This window comes from Lygodium microphyllum, chromosome 5 (genome assembly GCF_053477565.2).
Source record: "Lygodium microphyllum isolate KBCC chromosome 5, Lygodium_microphyllum_v1.1.10, whole genome shotgun sequence".
In the NCBI taxonomy this organism is placed as follows: Eukaryota; Viridiplantae; Streptophyta; class Polypodiopsida; order Schizaeales; family Lygodiaceae; genus Lygodium; species Lygodium microphyllum.
The window spans coordinates 165377066-165397374 of record NC_141139.1 but is presented as its reverse complement, the minus strand read 5'-3'; the positions used below and the strand labels follow the sequence as shown (position 1 = coordinate 165397374).

General features: G+C 45.0%; 1 protein-coding gene across 6 annotated transcripts in view; it reads left to right on the top strand.

Annotated features, from left to right (window-relative positions):
• Window positions 1-20309, top strand: part of LOC148036641 (multisubstrate pseudouridine synthase 7-like) — a 215077-nt gene that overhangs the window by 88799 nt on the left and 105969 nt on the right. For all 6 annotated transcript variants that reach the window (XR_015690970.1, XR_015690969.1, XM_087678678.1 and 3 more), the window contains 4 exons: window positions 9688-9767; window positions 9856-9918; window positions 10130-10217; window positions 10295-10400. Coding sequence is in view for 4 of the 6 variants with exons in the window: in XM_087678678.1 (XP_087534804.1) it covers window positions 9688-9767; window positions 9856-9918; window positions 10130-10217; window positions 10295-10400 (337 nt within the window). In the remaining 2 variants the exon portion in view is untranslated. The remainder of the gene's footprint in view (window positions 1-9687; window positions 9768-9855; window positions 9919-10129; window positions 10218-10294; window positions 10401-20309) is intronic.

Here is a 20309-nt window from a genome sequence, read left to right as displayed (position 1 = left end):
TCTTCCACAGAGGTTGAGTATCGTAGCCTTTGTTTTATAGCCATGAAGGTAGTTTGGCTCTGTTGGTGGAGATCGACTTTCCTCAGATAGGACCTACGGAGCTATGCGTGGACAACTAGAGTGCCCTTGCTTTGGTGAAGAACCTGGTGTTTCATGCTCGCATGAAGCACATTGAGGTTTAGTATCATTATGTTTAGGAGCGGATTGTGGATTTCAAGTTAGCAGTGGCCTATTGTCGCATGGAGGACAATGCCGCAGATCTCTTCATGCAGCCTTTTGCCTCAGACTTCTATGCTCCATCACATGAGGTTTTTGGGTCTTCATACATTCCCAGGATCTGAGAGGGGGTGTTAGCCTGCTTGTTTTAGTCATGTCAGTCAGTCATCTCTTGGTTGCGAGCTCTTGTTAGAGTCTGACGGAGACATGGGAGCTTTGGCAGTTTAGTGTGCATTTCTCCCATTTTAGGCACATTTCTTGTGCATTTCCCTTGTCTGTTAGGAGGTTTCCACCTTTGGTCAGTGCCAAACTGCTCCACAATTGTTGGTTATTTTTGTTATCATTTCCCCTATTTTTTTCAACAGCCGGACTGAATTTAATGTAGTCATTTTTGTGCATTTGCTGCAGTTGGCCAGATTTGGAGGGCATTGGCTATTTATAGCCACCTCACTAATCACTCTCTCACTTCTATAGGTTATCTTCAGCCCACTCCTCTTCGACACTCTTCATCATTGGTGCTACCTTCATCATCTCAGCATGATCTGTTGCCTCACTGATACTTCGGGTTGCGTGCAAGGACTGATCAGTCCTCATCATTGTATTCAGCATTCTTCTTTAGTCAATGCAGTATTTCTTCCTCCATCTTTTGTTTCCTGTCTCTCTCTCTCTCTCTCTCTCTACCACCACTTTCTTTACATAAAGTAGGGTCCAAGAGGCCATTGACAGACTAAGCAGAGGAAAGGCACAAGATCATGATGGATTAGTAGCCGAGCACTTTATCCATGCTAGAGATTTGGTGGCAGGATTCCTAGCTTACATGTTTAACAGAGCCATGTGTGAAGGCCTACCAGAAAGCTGGAGCACGAACACTATTGTGCCTATCCTCAAGTTAGGGGATCCTACTCTACCCAGTAATTATTGGACTATCATGGTTGGGCATACATTGGCTAAGTTATATGCTTCCATCCTTGAGCACGAGTTAAGTAGGTGGGCAGAGATGTGGGGTCTTAGAGCAGAGGGACAGGCTGGCTTTAGGAGAGACTTCTCCACATTGGATCACATCCTCACACTCAGAGCGATCATTAAGGAGGGAAGGGCCCATGGACGACGGACCTACTGCTGCTTTGTGGACTTCCGCAAAGCCTTTGACACAGGTGCGAGAGACAGGCTGATACATAGACTGCATGCCATGGGAGTATCGAAAGAGCTCAGTTGGGGTATTTTGGCACTGTATGAGAGAGTTGTGGGCAGAGTCCGGACACCTGAGGGCCTTTCGGCACCTATTTACTCCACCATTGGGGTGAAGCAGGGATGCCCCCTCTCTCTGACTTTGGCCTGTATATTGATGGGATTGCTGATTGCATTTCACAGGAAGAAGATAGAGGAGCTCCACTAGTTGGCACTTGGATACCTCTCCTATTGTATGCAGATGACATTGTATTGATAGCTGACTCTCCAAAGGGTCTACAGAGACACTTGGATGCATTACACTCCTATACTTTGGACAGCTCAGTGAACCTTGGTAAAACCAAGGTGATGGTATTTAATACCACACCACAGTGGGTCAGGAGATCAACGCCTAAATTCACATATGGATCTGAGGAACTGGAGTATGTGGATTCTTATACATACCTGGGAGTCTTATTCACAGGGCCCACCTTTTCTATGCGAGTGGCAACAGACACTAGACTGACTCGCGGATACACAACACTAGGTGGTTTGGAGAGGATGTGCTCACAGGTGCAATTCCAAGAACCCCACACCAAGCTATGGCTCTTCGATACACTGGTCACATCCACACTACTTTATGGAGTACAGATATGGGGGCCCAGTCTTGACCACCATAGCAGATCAGGGCGCACTTATGACGGATGGAGGTCGATGGAGAAACCCCTAGTGTCCATGATATCTAGGATGATTAGATGTAAGGCCTCAGTGCTACATGAGATCATCAGAGCCGAGCTAGCAGCTACACCAATTGTGGTAGAAGCCCTCACCCGATCGGTCACATACATACATAGCCTATGGGACGTACCCAGACACAGATATGCACGGTTGGCCCTTGAGTCCTCTAGGAAACTTGCCAGAGAGGGTGATGAGTTGCATGGCTTTAGCATGGACAAGTTACCCCCCTTCTAGTACTCCCTTGATGCACCATCTCTTGATCTGAGGAGGTTAGAGATTCGCAAGATCATCAGGATGGATCTTACCCAGTTGAATATCAGGCGGACATGGTTGATGCTAGGGCAGGAGCTAGGGACAAAGATGGCTTTCTACCGCGAGCATTTCCTTCACACTATTGACGATGGATTCATTGTTCACCCGAGATACATGGACACCCACCTTTCCCATGGGATCAGATGTACTATTGGCCAGTTGCGCACCTCTTCACATCAGCTAGAGATTGAGACTGACAGATATAGATCCATCCCACCAGAGGAGTTCATATGCCAGATATGCCAATTAGAACCACAGACAGAGGAGCATTATATATGCCGTTGCCCAGCGTATTATGAGGTCCGTGGGTCGTTTCCAGTGTCTCTTTAGAGACGGATTTGGACCACTATCCAAAGTCATGGATTTTACTGATTAGCGATGCCTTGGCCTCTTTCTTCATGAGATACGACAACTTCGTGACATGCGCGTCAGGAGTACAACTGCTCCAGGACACTGAGGCCCTTCGTAGAGGCAACTCACAAACTTCTTTGCAAAGGAGACTCAGAACACTTCAATAGGGTTACAGCCACAGTCCACACGAGAGCCTCTTCCACCACCACAGTCCACACATAGACAAGGAGTATTGATTGATCGAGCCATTCAGTTTAGCCGGTCTAGAAGTCCTAGGCCTCGACACAGACATCGACGACACCTTCATAGGCGGATACAGGGGATTATGTCTCAGGCTAGAGCTAGGCCCTCCATACCCACATGAGATTGTACCATTTGGAGCTCATTGTTACTAGATAGAGCTCTATGTTTACACATAGCCATAGTTAGTTTCCTTTCTTATTTTGCTTTGTGCTACATATTTTGCCCAGACAGTTGTACCATCATACACATGATTGTGACTCATGGTCTCATAGGTCATTTTGGCCTTTTGTAGACGTTAATAGATCATTTCATTTCATTTCTCTCTTTTTGCTCGTGTTTCTTCTTCCGTCGCACACTCTCACATAAATGGGGAGTGGTGCTAGAGAGTTTTTGTGTCCCACATTCAAAACCCTGAGTTGGGAGGATCCTTCCACATCTATAAATAGGTAGGCTGCCCACCATTCATCTGCATCCTTGTCTTGCAGGTTTCAGCCATCAGCCCTCTTCCACTAGCTGCCCAACTCCCAACGATTGTTGTTACGTGGTCTACAGCTATTGCGTAGCCTCCCATTACTGCTGGTGATTAGCTTCCATAATCTACATCAGGTCGTTTTTGTGTTTTCGGTACTTTTCTTCATTAGTCTTTGCTCCGATTGGTGGCTACTACACTCAAGATCTATCTTCGGTGGACAATACACATTGACACCTCCCACACCCTACTCCTGCATTCATTTATTCACTTTAGAGTTCTTTCTCTTCTCTAAGTGTGTTTGTGAGTTTTGCATTGTGGTTTTGCGTTTTGCATTTTGCATTTTGCATTTAGGGTTTGAGTTTTGCATGTCATTGTTTGAGTCTTTGTGTCTCAGTTGTGGTCATACATTCTTTGTTTCGTCAGTGCAAACCCTAGCATATCTTCACACTCAAAGTGGAGCCGAAGGTAAATTGAAATTCAACACAGTTTTTCACACAAGTGGTCTCAATAATAAAAGAAAATGAAGGATGGAAAGCAACAAAAAGGGGATTAGAATTGGAGGGCTCTCCCCAGGATGGGACTTGCACAATATTGCACTAGAATTAGAGGGGGATCTCATCCTTGAAACAAATGTATCGAGGAACAGCTGAGTAAAGCTGTCCCATTTGCAGACTTAGGTCAGCCCATTGATATAATACCCAAAGGTAGGCAGAAAAGAGTAATGTATATGGGCATAAGAGAGAAAATAGCAGTCATGAAGCAAACAAAGTTTCTCCAAGGGATGAAGGTATGGATAGCAGACGACTTGACTCCACTTCAACTAGAGAATCGACCAGCAACATTGGCTGAAGTCAGAGAAGCAGGGAAGAATGGCAAGTGGTCAATGTATAGAGAAAGAAAAGCAATCATTAGAGACTTCCACCTCCCAATAAATCTATGAAAGGTTACAGCTATCTTCTATACACATGTAATGATGTTTACTATAGTAACACTCTTATGAATCATAAGAGTACTATACTACCGTTTAACCCATTTTTTGTTTGCCTTTCGCCTATATATCAAGATGCCCAAAGTGGATTGTAAAGATGGATGTATCCGATTAGTCCTATAGGCCAATTTTGGCCTCACAAGGATGTTAATATGATCTTTCTTTCTTTCTTTCTCTCTTCCCCCTGATGACTCCACTTCAATTAAAGAATCAGCCAGCAGAATTGGCTAAAGTCAGAGAAGCAAGCAAGAACAGCAAGTGGGCAATGCATAGAGAAGGAAAAGTAATCATTAGAGACTTCCGTACCCCACCTCCCAAGAAATAAATCAATGAAAGATTACAGGTATGTAACACTATTATGAATCATAAAGGTACAATACCACAGTTTTATCCCATTTTTGGTTTGCCTTTTGCCTATATGGCAAGATGCCCAAAGTGAATTTTAAAAATGGATGTATCTGATTAGTCCTATAGGCCAATTTTGGCCCCACAAGGACGTTAATTGATCTTTCTTTCTCTTTCAAAGAGAAGGCCCTCTTTCTTGCTTCTACACCCTCTTTGAAAGAAACAACTGATCTCTTGCAGACTCTTATCCAAGTTCTAGCTGCCCTGCCAGAGCTGAAAAGGGCCTAGCCCCCCAAATTCTGGTAATGGCCTGTCTGAGGTTCTCATCCTAATACCAGTGAAGAGGAACTCTGGTACTAGTAGTAGTTCCCTTCACTCCTTCCAAGGGAACCAACTGCCACGATGCATGATCCAATAAAGTGGTCCCAGAAACAACCCTGACTAGGCCTCCTTTGTCGCAGGCCTAGTCATCCACATAAAACCTATCAATCCTGGAGAATCTCTTGGTCTGAACTGCCCTCTCTCTCCTAGAAAAGTGAAGGGATCCAACTGATCTACCAAACTTTGCCATAAACCTATTGTCCTGTCCTCTAGTTTGGGACACAAAAGTCCTCCCATGCTGTGTGCTCTCCTCCTTTCATAATGTCAATGCATCCACCCCTCCTATCCTCCAGAGGGTATACCATATTAAAGTTCCCACCTACTATTGAAGGAAAGGGAAGAGGCCATTGCTTGAAATAGTCCTGCCAAGCGGGGGGGAGTGGAAGCCATTGATGGTGAAGGAGGTTGGTAGGCAGCTGGCTGTAGTTGCAAAGATGGTTGGGCAAGCAGGCAAGCAGGGAGGAGAGGGAGAATAGGTTGGTGGCAAGTGAGGGTAGTGGCTTGTCAGTCAGAAAGTAGGATGGGAGCAGCAGGAGAGGTGGAGGGGCACTATGCAGAGCTAGAGCAGAAGTCAAAGAAGGGGAGTGGTGGGGAACTATAGGTGGAGATGCTGGGGAACCTGGCAGGTAGAAGCAGGATGGTGGGCAGGAGCAGGTGGTGGACAGTCGAGAGTTGAGAGTAGGCTTGGATGCAGCTGGTGGGTAGGAGCAGGACAGCAGGCAGGACTGGGTGGAGCAGGATAACTGAGAAGGACACCGGTGGGCAGCAGGGAGAGGAGAGGCAGATTGCAGCACAGGGCCTGTTGTATGTGCAACACAATTGACTATGCCATTGCTCTTTCTTTAGTGAATGCATTACTAGATTTCACTTACAATCTTGCTGCCATATCACAAGAAAGTGCTTGAACATCTTATTTCAAGGCAAGAAGTTGATCATCTACAAATCTCTCACCATGGTTAAGAACCGTTTGGCGATGTAAGCCCATGCAAGAAATCAACTTTAGTTAGAGTATCCATTTAGCATTGGATAGGGCCAATGGCACACAGAGGTTACAACTATATTTCTCACCTTGCCAACTATGAACCTGAGAACAACCAAGAAGACAAAGAGATATCCTCAAACAACCAACTTCATTCTAGCTCGACAATGCATTGTACAAAGTCCACTACCCTTGCAAGCTTCGAGGATGAGAGTTTGGTGTTTTGAGGCAATACACATAGTGGTCACATCTGAGATTGCACATGTGTGCAAGCACCTTCTCATCCCCATGCCCAACTTGAAGTAGCCACTACGATTCAAAGATCCAAGAGGAGAGCTAGTAGGCCTTCGAGGGAGGTTGACATGGCTATTGCAATTGAAGCAGTGGAGAGGGTGATGTCTCAAAGTGCTACTGCTCACCACTATGGAATGGTCCAATCTACATTGGGTGCATGGTTGGAAGGGGGAGCTACTAAGAAGTGCAAATGACGATCTCCCTTTCAACCCGAAAGAGATTGGCTGCTTAGATACAAACCCAAGACTTAGTACTGCTTTATTCTCATTCCAAGTTTGTCGAAAGAGGAAGGAGTAGCCCAATGGTGCTTCAAGAAGCAAGATGCTAGTCATCAGGCCACCACTTAGGACCTCATTTTGAAGGTGGCTGAAATCTATCAGACCAAGGTGAATCCCTTCACTGATGGTATTTCTAGTCATACTATGAGTACTTTAAGTTTAGCTTGTTTAGAAACAAGGTGACCTGATTGTCATTGAGTTGTTAGTCATGGGTGGCAAACTTGGTGAGTAACCACCTATACCGAACCATCTTGACTTCAAACCATCTCCTTCCTTTATGGAGAACTCTTGCACCTCATGGATGAAATCGATGCGTTGGGTTAAATGTCTTGCATAGTGATGACTCCAAGAATTGTATGCTAGGGGAAAGTGCTAAAGTTGTGAGTGAAACTTGGGTAGTAGCCCTTACATCAACTTGACATTGGTTGGAGCATTACGAGCCTTCCATCGATGGACATGATCAAGTTGGGCAAGTTGAGGGTTCGACATAGGCTCTAGAGCTCCTACTAGGTCCCAAAGACCTTGAGATTGAAGCACTTCGATGGTAGGGGAAAGTGCTAAAGTTGTGAATGAAACTTGAAAGTAGACCTTACATTAACTTGACATTGAATGTTGCATTATGAGCCTTTCATTGATAGACATGATCAAGTTGGGCAAGTTGAGGACATAGCCTCGAGACCAACTACTAGGTCCCTAAAACCTATAGAGTGAAGCACTTGTTGCATTAGATTTGACCAAGTTGTAAAATTTGACCTATTAAAAGGAGTCTTGTCACTAAAGTCATCCTTGGCTGTGGCAATTGGAGAGTGAGTGTTGAGCCATGAATAGGGAGGATATGGAGATGGATTGGCATAAATTAAAAGTGCCCATCATGCATTGGTAAGCTATGCACACTCGATTCAAATGTGTGACTAGATTGACTAGGGATCGCATGAGTGGCTATGGAGGATGGATAGGTGCACGGTAAGCAAAGGATGGATATCTCCCTGTTTGAGTGGCCCATGGATTGTGTAGAGGTGTATCAAAGGTAGAGGATGGGTATTCCTATACTTGAGTAGCCATGGGTAGAGATCTAGGGGGTGTGGGGGGGATACCTAGCACAATTGCCCAAGGATAGGTAGGTGTGGTCACTTGCAGGTGGATGGGATGTACAATGTGTTTAGGTTGCACTCTTGACAACAAAGTACTGGGGTGGTACAGAATGGCATGTAGCTGTGGGTAATGTGGAAATCCTAGCGAAGCCCTAACACCCAAATGTGAATGGTCTAAGCTAACTTGTGGAATTGAAAATGAAAATGGGCTTTGTGAAGAAATAGGAGGTCCTAAGCCTAATGTACTGACATTTATGGAATGGAACCTAATATAGATGATGCAAGTGTGGAATCTAATCTTAAGCTATTGGAGGAGGAAGCAAGCAGCCTATAAATAGGCTCTAGATCAGGAAAAGTTGGCTAGCAATAATGGCCCCCAAAGTACCATTTGCCACATGACAACTGGTGTCAGCAGGGAGAGTGTCCTCAAACAAGCTGACAGCAGCAAGCAGCCAAGTGCTGATGTAGATGGCTGACAGCAATGGCATCACCTCTATATCGTGTGGATGAGGCTAAAAGACGATGGTGACAATTGTGGATCCAAGGGTGGCAAAGGGATAAACAGGGATACAAGGGATGAAGAGCTGTGTACACACTGAGTCCCCTTTATAGAATCAGTTGAAGCTAGAAGAAGTCTAGGGTGTTGTACAAAATGGTTAAAATGCCTTTTTGGGGCTGTTTAAATGAAAAATTGCCAGAAAAATATGATAGATTAGAGGTATGTTTTGGTTATTCATTGGTTTGGTCTTCTAGGGATGAGTTGACGTTGTACATATGGTCTATTTGAAGAGGACTGTCCTTCCAAGTAGCCACATGATTTGATAGTGGAGGCTTAGATGTGCGTGGCAAGACTAGAGTTGGTAGGCCAGGCATATTGGCTGTGGTAGTTATGTGTTGATGTGGTGGAGGCTGGGATTGAGGTGGTTCTTGGTGGGGAAATAGCTGCTGGTGGGCGGAGTCAATATGGTAGGTGGCTGCAAGTTATGGCAACAAGGAAGTGAGGTTGTTGAATGTTGCTTAAGGGTCAAGGGACAACTGGGGGTTAGAGACAGCAAGGTCATCATCCTAGAGATTCTGTTACATGCTCGATGATGATAGTATGATTGTTTTCATAATGCCTTTGGAGTATCTTTGGTTAGAAGTCTGGCCAAAATTGCTTAAACTGGATAAATAGTTTTGGATCAAGGAACTCTTCTAATACTACTTTGTGTACATTGTCTAGTGAGAATTGTTTTAGGACTTGCTGTCTATACGTTCCAACATATTTTCATGTGTACTATATCATGTTTTGAAGTAAATCATGTATTCTAACCATGGAGCAAGAACCAGACACAGAATGTACTTATTCCAAACATGGTACAGGAAGGTAGTGTATTCTGGCTCAAACGTAAATGTGCCCCCAAATACTGTTGAAAATATATGTTGAAAGACTTCCCTTCGAATGCCCAAATTGGAAATCTCTTGAATGTTTGCTTCTTGTTTAAAAGTAAGTCCCAACTTAGGGATCTTCTCCAAATTTTTGACAAATTGATGGATGCAGCTGTATACTGCTAGTTGTCTCAACCTGGCAGGGGTATATGCAGTTCTGTAAAAGCATATTCAAAAAATCTTTTCATTTTAAGGGCATGTGGATTCCTGGCATAGATTTTGTGTGATTAGCCATGAAAAAGTCATCGTGTTAAAACTAATAAGATAAAATGAGAGTGAAAGATCGAGTTCCTGCTGTTTGGAGCTATCCTTATAGGCATGCTTATTCAAAAAAAGATAGTAGATTGTCCAGTTGAAAAGCAAGCTGAGTGCTCTATTGTCTAGTATTGTCCTTGTTTTTGCAGGTTACTGTGTTTAAGCAGCGTGCGTCAAAGCTAGCTGCTCTAAACAAGCAATTGCAAGGCATGAAACTGGGCAACTTCTGGTGAGAAAATAATCTGGTTTTTGTCTAGAATATCTACAAAGAAAAATGTTATCTTTCCTCAATCTTTTTGTATATCATCTTCAAACAGCTATGTGGACAAGAGGCTTGTTCTAGGGCAGCTTTCAGGAAACAGATTCCTTTTAACTTTACGGTAATACCCAACTTTACAGAGTTTCTTTTAAGTTATATTTGCCAGAAATGCATTATATGGATTCACACTAGCTTTCTTGATATGGTTGGTACTTCAAAGCTCTCTCTTGCCTTGATAGTGTGGCAGAAGAGTATGTGTAGGCTACTATACACAGCACATACATCTGCTTTGTCAATTGTGTGCTATATTTAACAATAGTTGCTTTACTTAGTGGTGTGGCAGAAGAGAATGATGAGGTTATCAAGGAAGCTGCTGATTCTTTTAGGGGCAGTGGATTCATAAACTACTTTGGCTTGCAGGTCTGAATTTGCTATGTCTTCTTATAGTTTATTATATACATTGTTATTTGCAAAACTGATCTCTAGTTCCTGCACAGCGCTTTGGAACATGTGGAGTGCCAACATATACTGTTGGGGCTGCATTGCTGCGGGGAGAGTGGGAAACTGCTGTGAACCTGATCTTGCAGCCGCAGGAGGGAAATATCCTTCTACCATGACATAAAGGATGTTTTTGTTGAAATAATATGTCCAGTGCTCAAAGTTGACAGCTCTTTATGTATTGGTTTTTGTCTTTTGTTCCAAACTTTATAAAGAAGTCTGCAGTTGCAACCTGCTAATGTGAGTGCTACAAGTAGGGATTTGTCTTGGGGACTTTTGGACTTGGTTGTTGGTTATTTGACTTGTTAGAGTTCAAAGGCAGCATCATCCTTATGCTTTGCAGTGCCATAAACCATAGCCGTCATCACCATGGACACATCCATCTGCTTGGGTGCTCCCATGAAGACCCCTGATTCACCGATTTATCATGAACGTCACATTTTGGAGCCCATGGCTCTGTTCTTTCTGTCTAATGTTGGGAATCTTGTATTTACACACTCTGTCACATTGAGTGTTTATTTAAATTTGTCTTTCTGATTTGGGGACATCTTTTATAAGCAAGGTGGGACTGTAATGATGTAGACACAACCTTCGGTATATGCAGTTCTATTCTTAGATTTAGTGCTTGCTTACCATTTGTTGTGTATTAATGTGTGGCCAGTCTGTTGTAGGAACTTTTTGCCAGTTTTTTATTTGAAGTAGCCCTTTGTGGAGCGGAGCCATGCTCTCGGGTACCTAGCTGTACAGCTATGCTAATATGGCTTGCATGGGGACAGTGAGCGGCCAACTCCCCTGATGCTAGTTTTGGTGCATTTCTCACTATCTTTGGTTCTTTGGTTATGTTATGCTTCTTTTCGATGTAGGATCTGCTTTATTATGTCTTTGTAGACTATCAGCCAAATAAACTTTGTCACCTTCTGAGGGCTTACCAAGATCTCCAACAAAACTTTGAGGGAATCCCTTAGCTTTATTAGTTTACAACAGCTAGGGTACCTTCTTATGTTTGTGTGGTCATGGCAACCAATCACCATGGATCTGACTGGACAATTATTGAGGGTTTCTCATGTTGATGAGGACCACAGCTTAGAGCCCACAATGAGGGGAGGATAATTTTGGGATTTTGATACAATCGGTTCCCCTTTATTCCTCCTTGAGGATGGCTAGAATATGGTTTTTCTAAGATTTGACAATTGGTGTGGCAAGATTGCTCAAAGCCAATGTTTAAATGAAAGCAGTCTTCCTTCTGTGAAAGGGGGTAAATGACCTGCTTAAGCACTAATTACAGCAAGCATAAAATTCACATAATCTGAAGTAAAAACCTTACCAATCAATCTCAAACATTGGACACCCCGTTGGCCCCAAAAATTGGTGCCCTTGTGGTATTTCTTTAGCTTCAATCAGAATTGAATGAAGTACATTGAGATTTGAATTTGATCTCCTTCATTATCCAATGCCGCTTGCTGTCATAAAAGATTAAGATTAACAAGTCTTTTTCTCAATTTGCCCCTTGATTTAATAAAGGATTGGCCTCCAATTGACCCTTGGCTGGTCAAAATGAAAGCCAATTCCAATTGGGTTGGCTCACCTCTTGGATCTCCCTCGGACCCGGTCACACGCATCGCGCCACAGACCATCTCACCATGTCATCCCAACCCGCACAGCATAACACGGTCCCCCTCAACACAACACGGCACCTCAACACAGCACGGTTACTCACCACAGCACGACACCCCAACACGACACTGCACGGTAACGCGACATGGCACGGCGTTGGCGCGATTCGAAAGTACAGTCCACCATAGCACCTCCCCCCATCGGGCAAGGAGTTTTTTCAAGGCACTTGAACTTTCTTGGTACTTACACAAGGGCACACCCTTGAAACCCTTCACTTCGAGCCAACACCCCACTCACCTCTCACCCCACAAAATGACTACCCAATCCCCCTCACTCTCACTGAATGCACTTACCATCCCCACTCACCTATTCCTGGTGGGAGCCCCGAGCCACTTAACCATGCCCAGGTGACACGCACGACAGCCCCATGCTGCGGCGCGCCTTGGAGAGCCAAGCCTCAAGTCGTTGAAGGTACGCCCACTATACCCACCCCCCCTAGAAAAAACTCGAAGCCCTCTTCGAGTTGAGTAGCTACTAAGAGTTTGTTATATACAAGAGTAAACCCAATACTCATACCTAGCTTCAAAAAAGTGAAGGTAACTATAAGAATGCCCCTACTTAGTTATGCTCTCAAGTATATTTACAAGCCGCGCCGCGATGCCGCCACCCCATTAAGTTTGTCAATGCTAAAGTGTGGTGTCGGCATCGCAAGCTCCTTCATTGGTTGGGCTCTTCGTAGCCGGATCTTTCTTTGAAGCCTTGTTGGAGGATGTCATGGTGATGCGTTGGAAGGCCACGCACCTCTTTGCTCTCCTTGCTCTATCCATGGCGCCGGTATGAAGCAGCCCCCCACCCCGCGCCTTAGTTCTGTGTGGTGTGCATGGGGTGTTGGACTTTGTGGCTCCTTCAGAAGTAGATCGTCTCCTCGCAAAAACTGTGTGTCACCTTGCGTGAAAAGCTCGATCCCATTTCGCCGCGCCATCCTTTGTCTTCCTTCTCTTTCTTGAAGTGCCCTATCTGGCACGGATCGTCGGGAAACCACCTGCAAAACGCGCAGTTCTTACCTCTGAGGCCGCATGTTGGCGCGCTCTTCTGGTGAGGTCCATTGCCCCTGCATGTCTTATCCTTCTTCGCTTTGCACCTCTTTGTACGAACAAGGTGTGAAGAAGGGAGGAGCCTTGCTTGGCTAGATCCGACTTGATTGCACACGCCTGTCAAAGCCTTTTGTGTAGGCCCTCTCTAGCCCGATCCATCTTGGTTCTGCTTGGCCAAATTGAGCATTGCTATTAGGTTGCCATACTGCACCGGCTTGCACTAGGCGGCCCTGCTTGGCCAAATTGAGCTAGGTCACCTGCATGTAAGTTAGATGGATTTGATGAAAACCATCAAACCGTCTAGCCTGCAGTGCACTCGCTGTGTCCACCTCGAAATTGCCCTCTACGGCCTGATTTTGCAAGTGGAAATAGAACAGCTTGCACAAGTCGATATGCGGGGTTGCCGCATACCGTCTTGCCCTCACAGCCAAATCCATTTCTCTGGCTGTGAACATTGGCCTTTTAACACTGAAATAAACCTTAGGGGCCCATTTTGAGACCAAGCCTTCACACTTGGCCTCGGTAGATGAGTTGGGCTCCTTACTGAGCCGGATCTGTCTTGCCGGATGTGTCTTTGACCCTCTGGAGGGTGAAGCCTCCGCGCAACTTGCTCGGTTTGATCATGAAGCCATCCGACCACGATGACGTCACCTAGCAAGTTGCAGCCCTTTGGCCCGGAGACTAGAATGGGCTTGAACGTGCAAGTAGAATTCAAGGTTGAAGTAGACTCCTTGAAAGACACTCTCATCCGAAGTACAAGGCTCCCAGCCTCATGCACCTCCACGACTTGAGTCCCATTCCAGAAGATCCACTCGCCACTGTCTGTCCACACGTGGGGCACCCCAGTACCCCTATCTTCTTTGCTACATGAGGGCTCATTTCCCTCGCAATCAGCCACTTGAGCGCAATCTCTATCCTCGTCAGTTTCGTAAGAGAACACCTGTAGCTCATTGCTGAAGCATACATGCCTTCCCCTGCTAGCTGACTTGGTTTTTTAAAGCTTTGGAGTCAACCTCTCTGTCTCCCCCTTAGCCTTGTGTTTCGAAGTATCTTTAGATTCGACCCACTCCCCAGCATGGGCCTCCTTCTTTGTTCTCTTCTCCGCACATCTCTTCTCCTTTCCATCGTCCTCCACCGTTTTCTCATCCATCACCTCATCACCACACCCCATCTCTCACAACCCATGGCCAAATGTTTAGACTCACGGCTCACGAGTTCTTCATGATCCTTTCCCCCACACACGGCCGTTTCTTTACACTCGCGGCTCACGATTCTTTTCTCATCCACCTCATCTTCCATGCACTCGGCCGTTCGTTTATACTCGCGGCTCACGAGTTCTTCTAGCCCCTCTTTCCCACATACGGCCGTTTCTTTATACTCGCGGCTCACGAGGCTCTCAATACCCACCTCATCCTCAATACTCACGGCCATTCTTTTATCCTTGTGGCTCACGAGTCTCTCATCACCCACCTCATCCTCAGTACTCACGACCATTCTTTTATCCTCGCGGCTCACGAGTTTCCTCTCAACATCATACACGGCCATTTGTTTATTCTCGTAGCTCATGAGTCCATCACACACTAATCACTTATTCTCATCCTCCTCTCCCATCACCCAACCACTTGCTTCCTCTACCTCAACCCGCAACATGGCCGCTTCTTTAGACTCGCGGCTCACGAGTTCTTCAATAGTTGGCCACTTGGCCTTACCATCCACATCGACATCAGTTTCGGCCGTCAGTTTATCCTCCCGGGTCCAGGAGTCCTTTGCCCTAAGGCCATCCAGAAAAGTTTCCTATTCAGCCTCATTCTCCGTTCCATCCAATGAAAGGGCCTCTAGCCCCGTTCCACTCCTTTCCTCATCCCCAACCATCTCTTCACCAACACAATCGGGCTCAACCCACTCTTTAGCACAAGACGGTTCCACCTGTCGCGGATTATTTATACTCCCCCCAGGTGTAGGAGTCTCTAGATCTGCCCCGATTTCTTTATCCTCCCTCTAGGTGCCGCATACATCTTCAATATGTTCATCCCTCAACCCATCCGCTTCGCATCCACAAGAATCATCTGCTTGGGGCTCGGTTTCCTTTGCCTTGCCCCCCATTGTGCACTCTTCAAGAACTACCCCTTTTGGTAACAGATCCGACCTGTAGGCCTTCTTCTCTTCCGCGCACTCTTCCACAAACACTCCATCGAATAAGTAGCTTGGTCTGCATGCCTCCTCTATGCACTTCGGCAACTTTGTGGTCACGGTTTCGTTTATACTCGTCCTCGCCGTCACGAGTTCTTCATCCTGCCCTTCATCATACGGCCCATCGGCCCATACTTGTTCCTCTTCATAATACCGCCCGTAGGCCTCCTCATTTTCTTCTTGCCATTGACCCTCATCAGCCTCATACCCTGGTTCGACAAATTCATCATAATAACCTTGAAACTGACTGTCTTCTTCATGCCCATGATTGGCTTCGTAGTCTAGATCGAACGATTGTTCCTTATAGCATTCAAACTGTTCCCCTTTCTCTTCCCATGCGCACTCCTCTTATTGAGCATACTGATCTTCAATCATATCCTCATGCATGTAGTCCCCTTTGACTTCGTCAAAATGATCATGGTATGGCGTACTTGCCACCCACTCTTCCCTTCCATCCCATTGACTCCCCTTGCACATCCCCATTTCTTCATCTGCAATCTTTGGCAATTCCTTGAATTCCAGCTATTGATCCTAAGCTCTAAGCCTTCAGTTTCTTGGCACAAGACGACCTAGGGAGGATGGTAAACCCTAATTCTTATTGTAAATTAGGGTTTACAGCAAGAAATGTTTTGTTGTCCACCTTCTATGATTGAGATCTATTGTATATTGTTGAGAAAAGCTGAGGGAATGTTTGTAATAATCCGCATATATGAATCATAATCACTATCAGAACCATAGAGGATGTGTCTACATGCCAAGACCCAACATTATTCTGACCACCAAGATAAAGTAATACATAAATTTCACATAAACAATGCCTCATAGCTGTGAGATGGAAGGATCGAGGTGCAGCTGGGATTCAGTAGACAGTGTGAGAGTGAGAGACAGAGTTGGAGCACGACACCCAAGAGAATAGACTGAATGAGTGTAACCAGAAAGTACAAAGTACAGCCCTTAAACCTTAGGGTTGTAGGGGGTGTTCACACCCGACACACACTAAGTGCCCAAATGTGTGTAACATAAGCACATAAGTACATACGACAATAAGACCATAAGTCTGGGGGAAAAAACCTCTCCTACCGAGAGTAAAAAGTGCCCCAGTGTCCTACTGATCACCGACACTCCCATATGAGCGTAGGCGTAAGTGAGGCGTGAGTCAAATACCCAACAAACCCCCCTGGAGTGAAGAGTGATCAAGAGTACAAGGATCATCCGCCACCAAAGGATATCAAATTTAAAGCATCGCGAAATGCTTCAAATTTGTCACGAGGAAGAGCTTTGGTGAAGATGTCTGCCACATTACTGGTGGTAGGACAATAGACAAGGCTGATATCACCTGCATGTAGCCTCTCTCTGGCAAAGTGATAATGAATCTCAATGTGTTTCGTGCGAGCATGAAACATTGGGTTCCGTGCCACTGCAATGGCACTCTGACTGTCAGTGAACAAAGGAGTAGGCTCAGTAACAGATACATCCAAATCAGCTAGCAAGCTTCTAAGCCATACGCATTCAACTGTGGTAGTGAAAGCTGCCTTGTATTCAGCTTCACATGACGATGTGGCAACAGTGGATTGTTTCTTGCTAAGCCAAGAAATGCAAGAAGAGCCAAGAAAGAAACAATTGCCGCTAGTGGAGTGACATGTATCATAATCACCAGCCCAATCAGAATCACTGTAAGCATGTAACTGCTGTGGTCCCCCCTTGGCATAAAGCAACCCAAGAGAACGAGTACCCTGCAAGTAGCGAAAAACACGCTTGACAGCTTGCCAATGTGACATACGTGGCTGATGCATATACCTGCTCAAAGCTGAAACTGCAAACTGTATGTCCGGCCTAGTATTGCATAGATAGATAAGACATCCAACTGCAGGAGCATATGTATGTATATCAAACAAATCACTGTCATCATGTAATGAGAGTTTCAGTCCAGGTTCCATGGGAGTACAAACTGGCTTGCAATCCTGTAAGCCAAACTTCTCAAGAAGCTGCCCAATATACCTTGACTGTGATAGCCCAATACCTCGAGCATTATGTATGAACTGGATGCCCAAGTAGTAATGCAAAACTCCCAAGTCAGACATGTCAAAAGTTTGCTGCAAATTTTGTTTGAATGCTGAAATCTGATCAGCATGTGTTCCAGTGAGCAAAAGGTCATCAACATAAAGACATATAATCAGCATAGATCCCCCTTCTTTATATACGTAAAGGGTAGACTCAGATGAGCTGTTTAGAAACCCCTGACCAAGCAAGAAAGCATCTATTTTTGCATACCAAACTCTAGGAGCTTGTTTCAAACCATATAGTGCCTTTTTAAGCTTGCATACCAAATGTTCTGAGCCTTCAACTACAAAACCAGTGGGCTGCTGTACATAAACTTCCTCCTGAAGTTCCCCATGTAAAAATGCAGTCTTGATATCTAGCTGATGCACTGTCCAACCATAATGTGCAGCCAAAGCAATCATAGACCTGATGGTCATCATACGGGAAGTAGGAGCAAATGTCTCCTCATAATCAATGCCCTTTTTCTGTGCGTAGCCTTTAGCTACCAGCCGTGCCTTGTATTTATCAATTGATCCATCTGCTTTTCTTTTCAGTTTGTAGACCCATTTCGTTCCAATGGCTTTCTTCCCAAATGGGAAGGACATCAAATCCCAAGTTTGATTCTTAGTAATAGAATCTAATTCAGCTTGCATAGCTGCCATCCAATGCACACTGTGTTGTGCATCCTCATAACATTCAGGCTCTTCATTATCAAAAGTACTTGCTACCATAATAAACTCCATGGTATGTGCCGAGTCATGCAAACGAGTTTGCCTTCTAGTACGACCAGCCATGGGTGCATCCAAAGGACTATCTTGCATAGTCTGCAAATACCATCTAGGTAGTTTTCTAGCATCCTGACTATGTGCAAGCTCTTGCTGAATTTCAGTTTCAGCATGATGCTGAATATTCCGATCAGCCAATGGCTGAATTTCTGCACTTTCCATAGGAGCAGCTGGCTGAACATTAGGTTCATTTTTTGAACCTCCAGCTGAATCACCAAAAGTAATGGGCAGCAGCCCTTCAAAAACATCACGGGCAGCCTGATATGTGTCCAAACCAGCCAAGGATAATTCTGATTTTTCATCAAAAACAACAACATCCCTGCTGACAAAAACCTTCTTTGTAACGGGATCATAGAGTCTGTAGCCTTTGCTCTCATTGCTATATCCCATAAAAATGCACTTAACAGCCTTGTTGTCCAATTTTTTTCTAAGTACCTGTGGAATATGGGCATAGGCAAGACACCCAAAGGTACGAAAGTGACCAACAGAAGGTTTACGGCTATTCCAAGCCTCAAAAGGTGTGATGGTCTTCAAGGCTTTGGTAGGGCATCTGTTCAAAATATGGCAAGCACACATGACTGCTTCCATCCAAAAACTATGAGGCAAGCTCTTTGCCTTCAGCATACATCTGGCCATCTCCATGAGTGACCGATTCTTCCTCTCTGCTATCCCATTCTGTTGTGGAGTATAAGCTGTAGTATACTGATGGACTATGCCCTTCTGCTGCAAAAAAGAATTCAGCATAGAGGACATGTATTCCCCCCCTCGGTCCGAACGGAGAGTCTTAATCTTGCAACCAGATTGGTTTTCAACAAGTGCACTGAAAGCCAAAAATGCATCATACACTTCTGACTTCTTTTTCAAACAGTAGACCCAGCAAAAACGTGTAAAGTCATTAATGAATGTCACAAAATAATAACAACCGCCCAATGACATGGTCTGTATAGGCCCACAAACATCTGAATGCACCAACTACAATCTGGTTGTTGCTCTGAAAGCAACATCACGAGGAAATGAGAACCGATGCATTTTCCCAAAAATGCATCCCTCGCATAAGTGCTCAAGAGGTCTCTCCAAGGGAGGTAAGCCATCCAGCATCTGAGTACGCTGCAAAAGCATCAAGCTGCCAAAGTTTACATGCCCCAAACGAGCATGCCATAACTCCGCCTGTATCATAGCAGGAGTAAGAGTGGATGTCAAGTATGCCGACTGATCTATTGAAAGAGCATCCAACTCATATAAACCATGACACAAAGATCCTGTCAAGACCAAAGTCATGCATTCTTTTTCTCTAACCATACAACGGTCATCATCAAAGGTGACCTGCAAACCACAACGTGCCAAAGAAGAAATAGAAAGCAAATTCTTCTTGATGCCAGGCACAAACAAGGCATCCTGCAGGCGAAGAATAGAGCCATCAATGGCTGTGAGCTGAATCTCCCCAATACCACGAACAGGGTATGATGCATTATTGGCACACTGTACCGATTTCCCAACGGGAGGTGCACTAACTGAAGCAAACAAATCTCTGCGAGATGTAATATGTCTAGAAGCACCACTGTCAAAGAACCAAGTGTCAGCATCCTCTGTAGAGCTAAGTGCTCTATCGGCCCAAGAGATGTCATAACTGCAAGTGTAAAAACAATAGTCCCTGTCCACAACAAAGGACCGGACTCACTAGCAGTGGAAAGAGTAGTAGAAACAGACATTCCTGACTCCTTCTTCTTCTTTTTGGCAATGCGCTTCCTGCACTCAGTGATATAGTGGCCAGGCTTCTTACGATAATGACATTTTCCTTTTTTTGCTTGCGTCCCCCCTTGTGTCTGATTCTGTGATGTGCCCAAAGTGCCAGAACTCTGTGGAGCATTTTTCACCTTGTTGTTTTTGCCTTTCTGTCTTGCCACAAAAGCCTGCTCAGAGACTATAGCATCCACACCACTATTTTTCCGTGTTTGCTCCTCCTCTAGAAGCAAACTAACCAGCTGAATAAAAGTGAGTGGGTGCTCTGCAATCCTCATGGTGAGGTTCAATGCAGTATGAAAAGACAAGTACGAAGGAGGTAAGGAATTCAAGGTGGTGGATATCAACTGTGCATCCGAAAAATACTCATCTACATTCATGAGCTGCTCCCTCAAGTCCTGAATCTTATTTAAGTGATCCTGCATAGAATCACCTTCATGCATCTTCAGAGTTTCCAACTCTTTCTTCAAGAAAGAGATCCGAGTCTCATTCTTTCCTGCAAACATATGCTCCAAAGTCAACCATGCATCTCGTGAAGAAGATGCCGAACG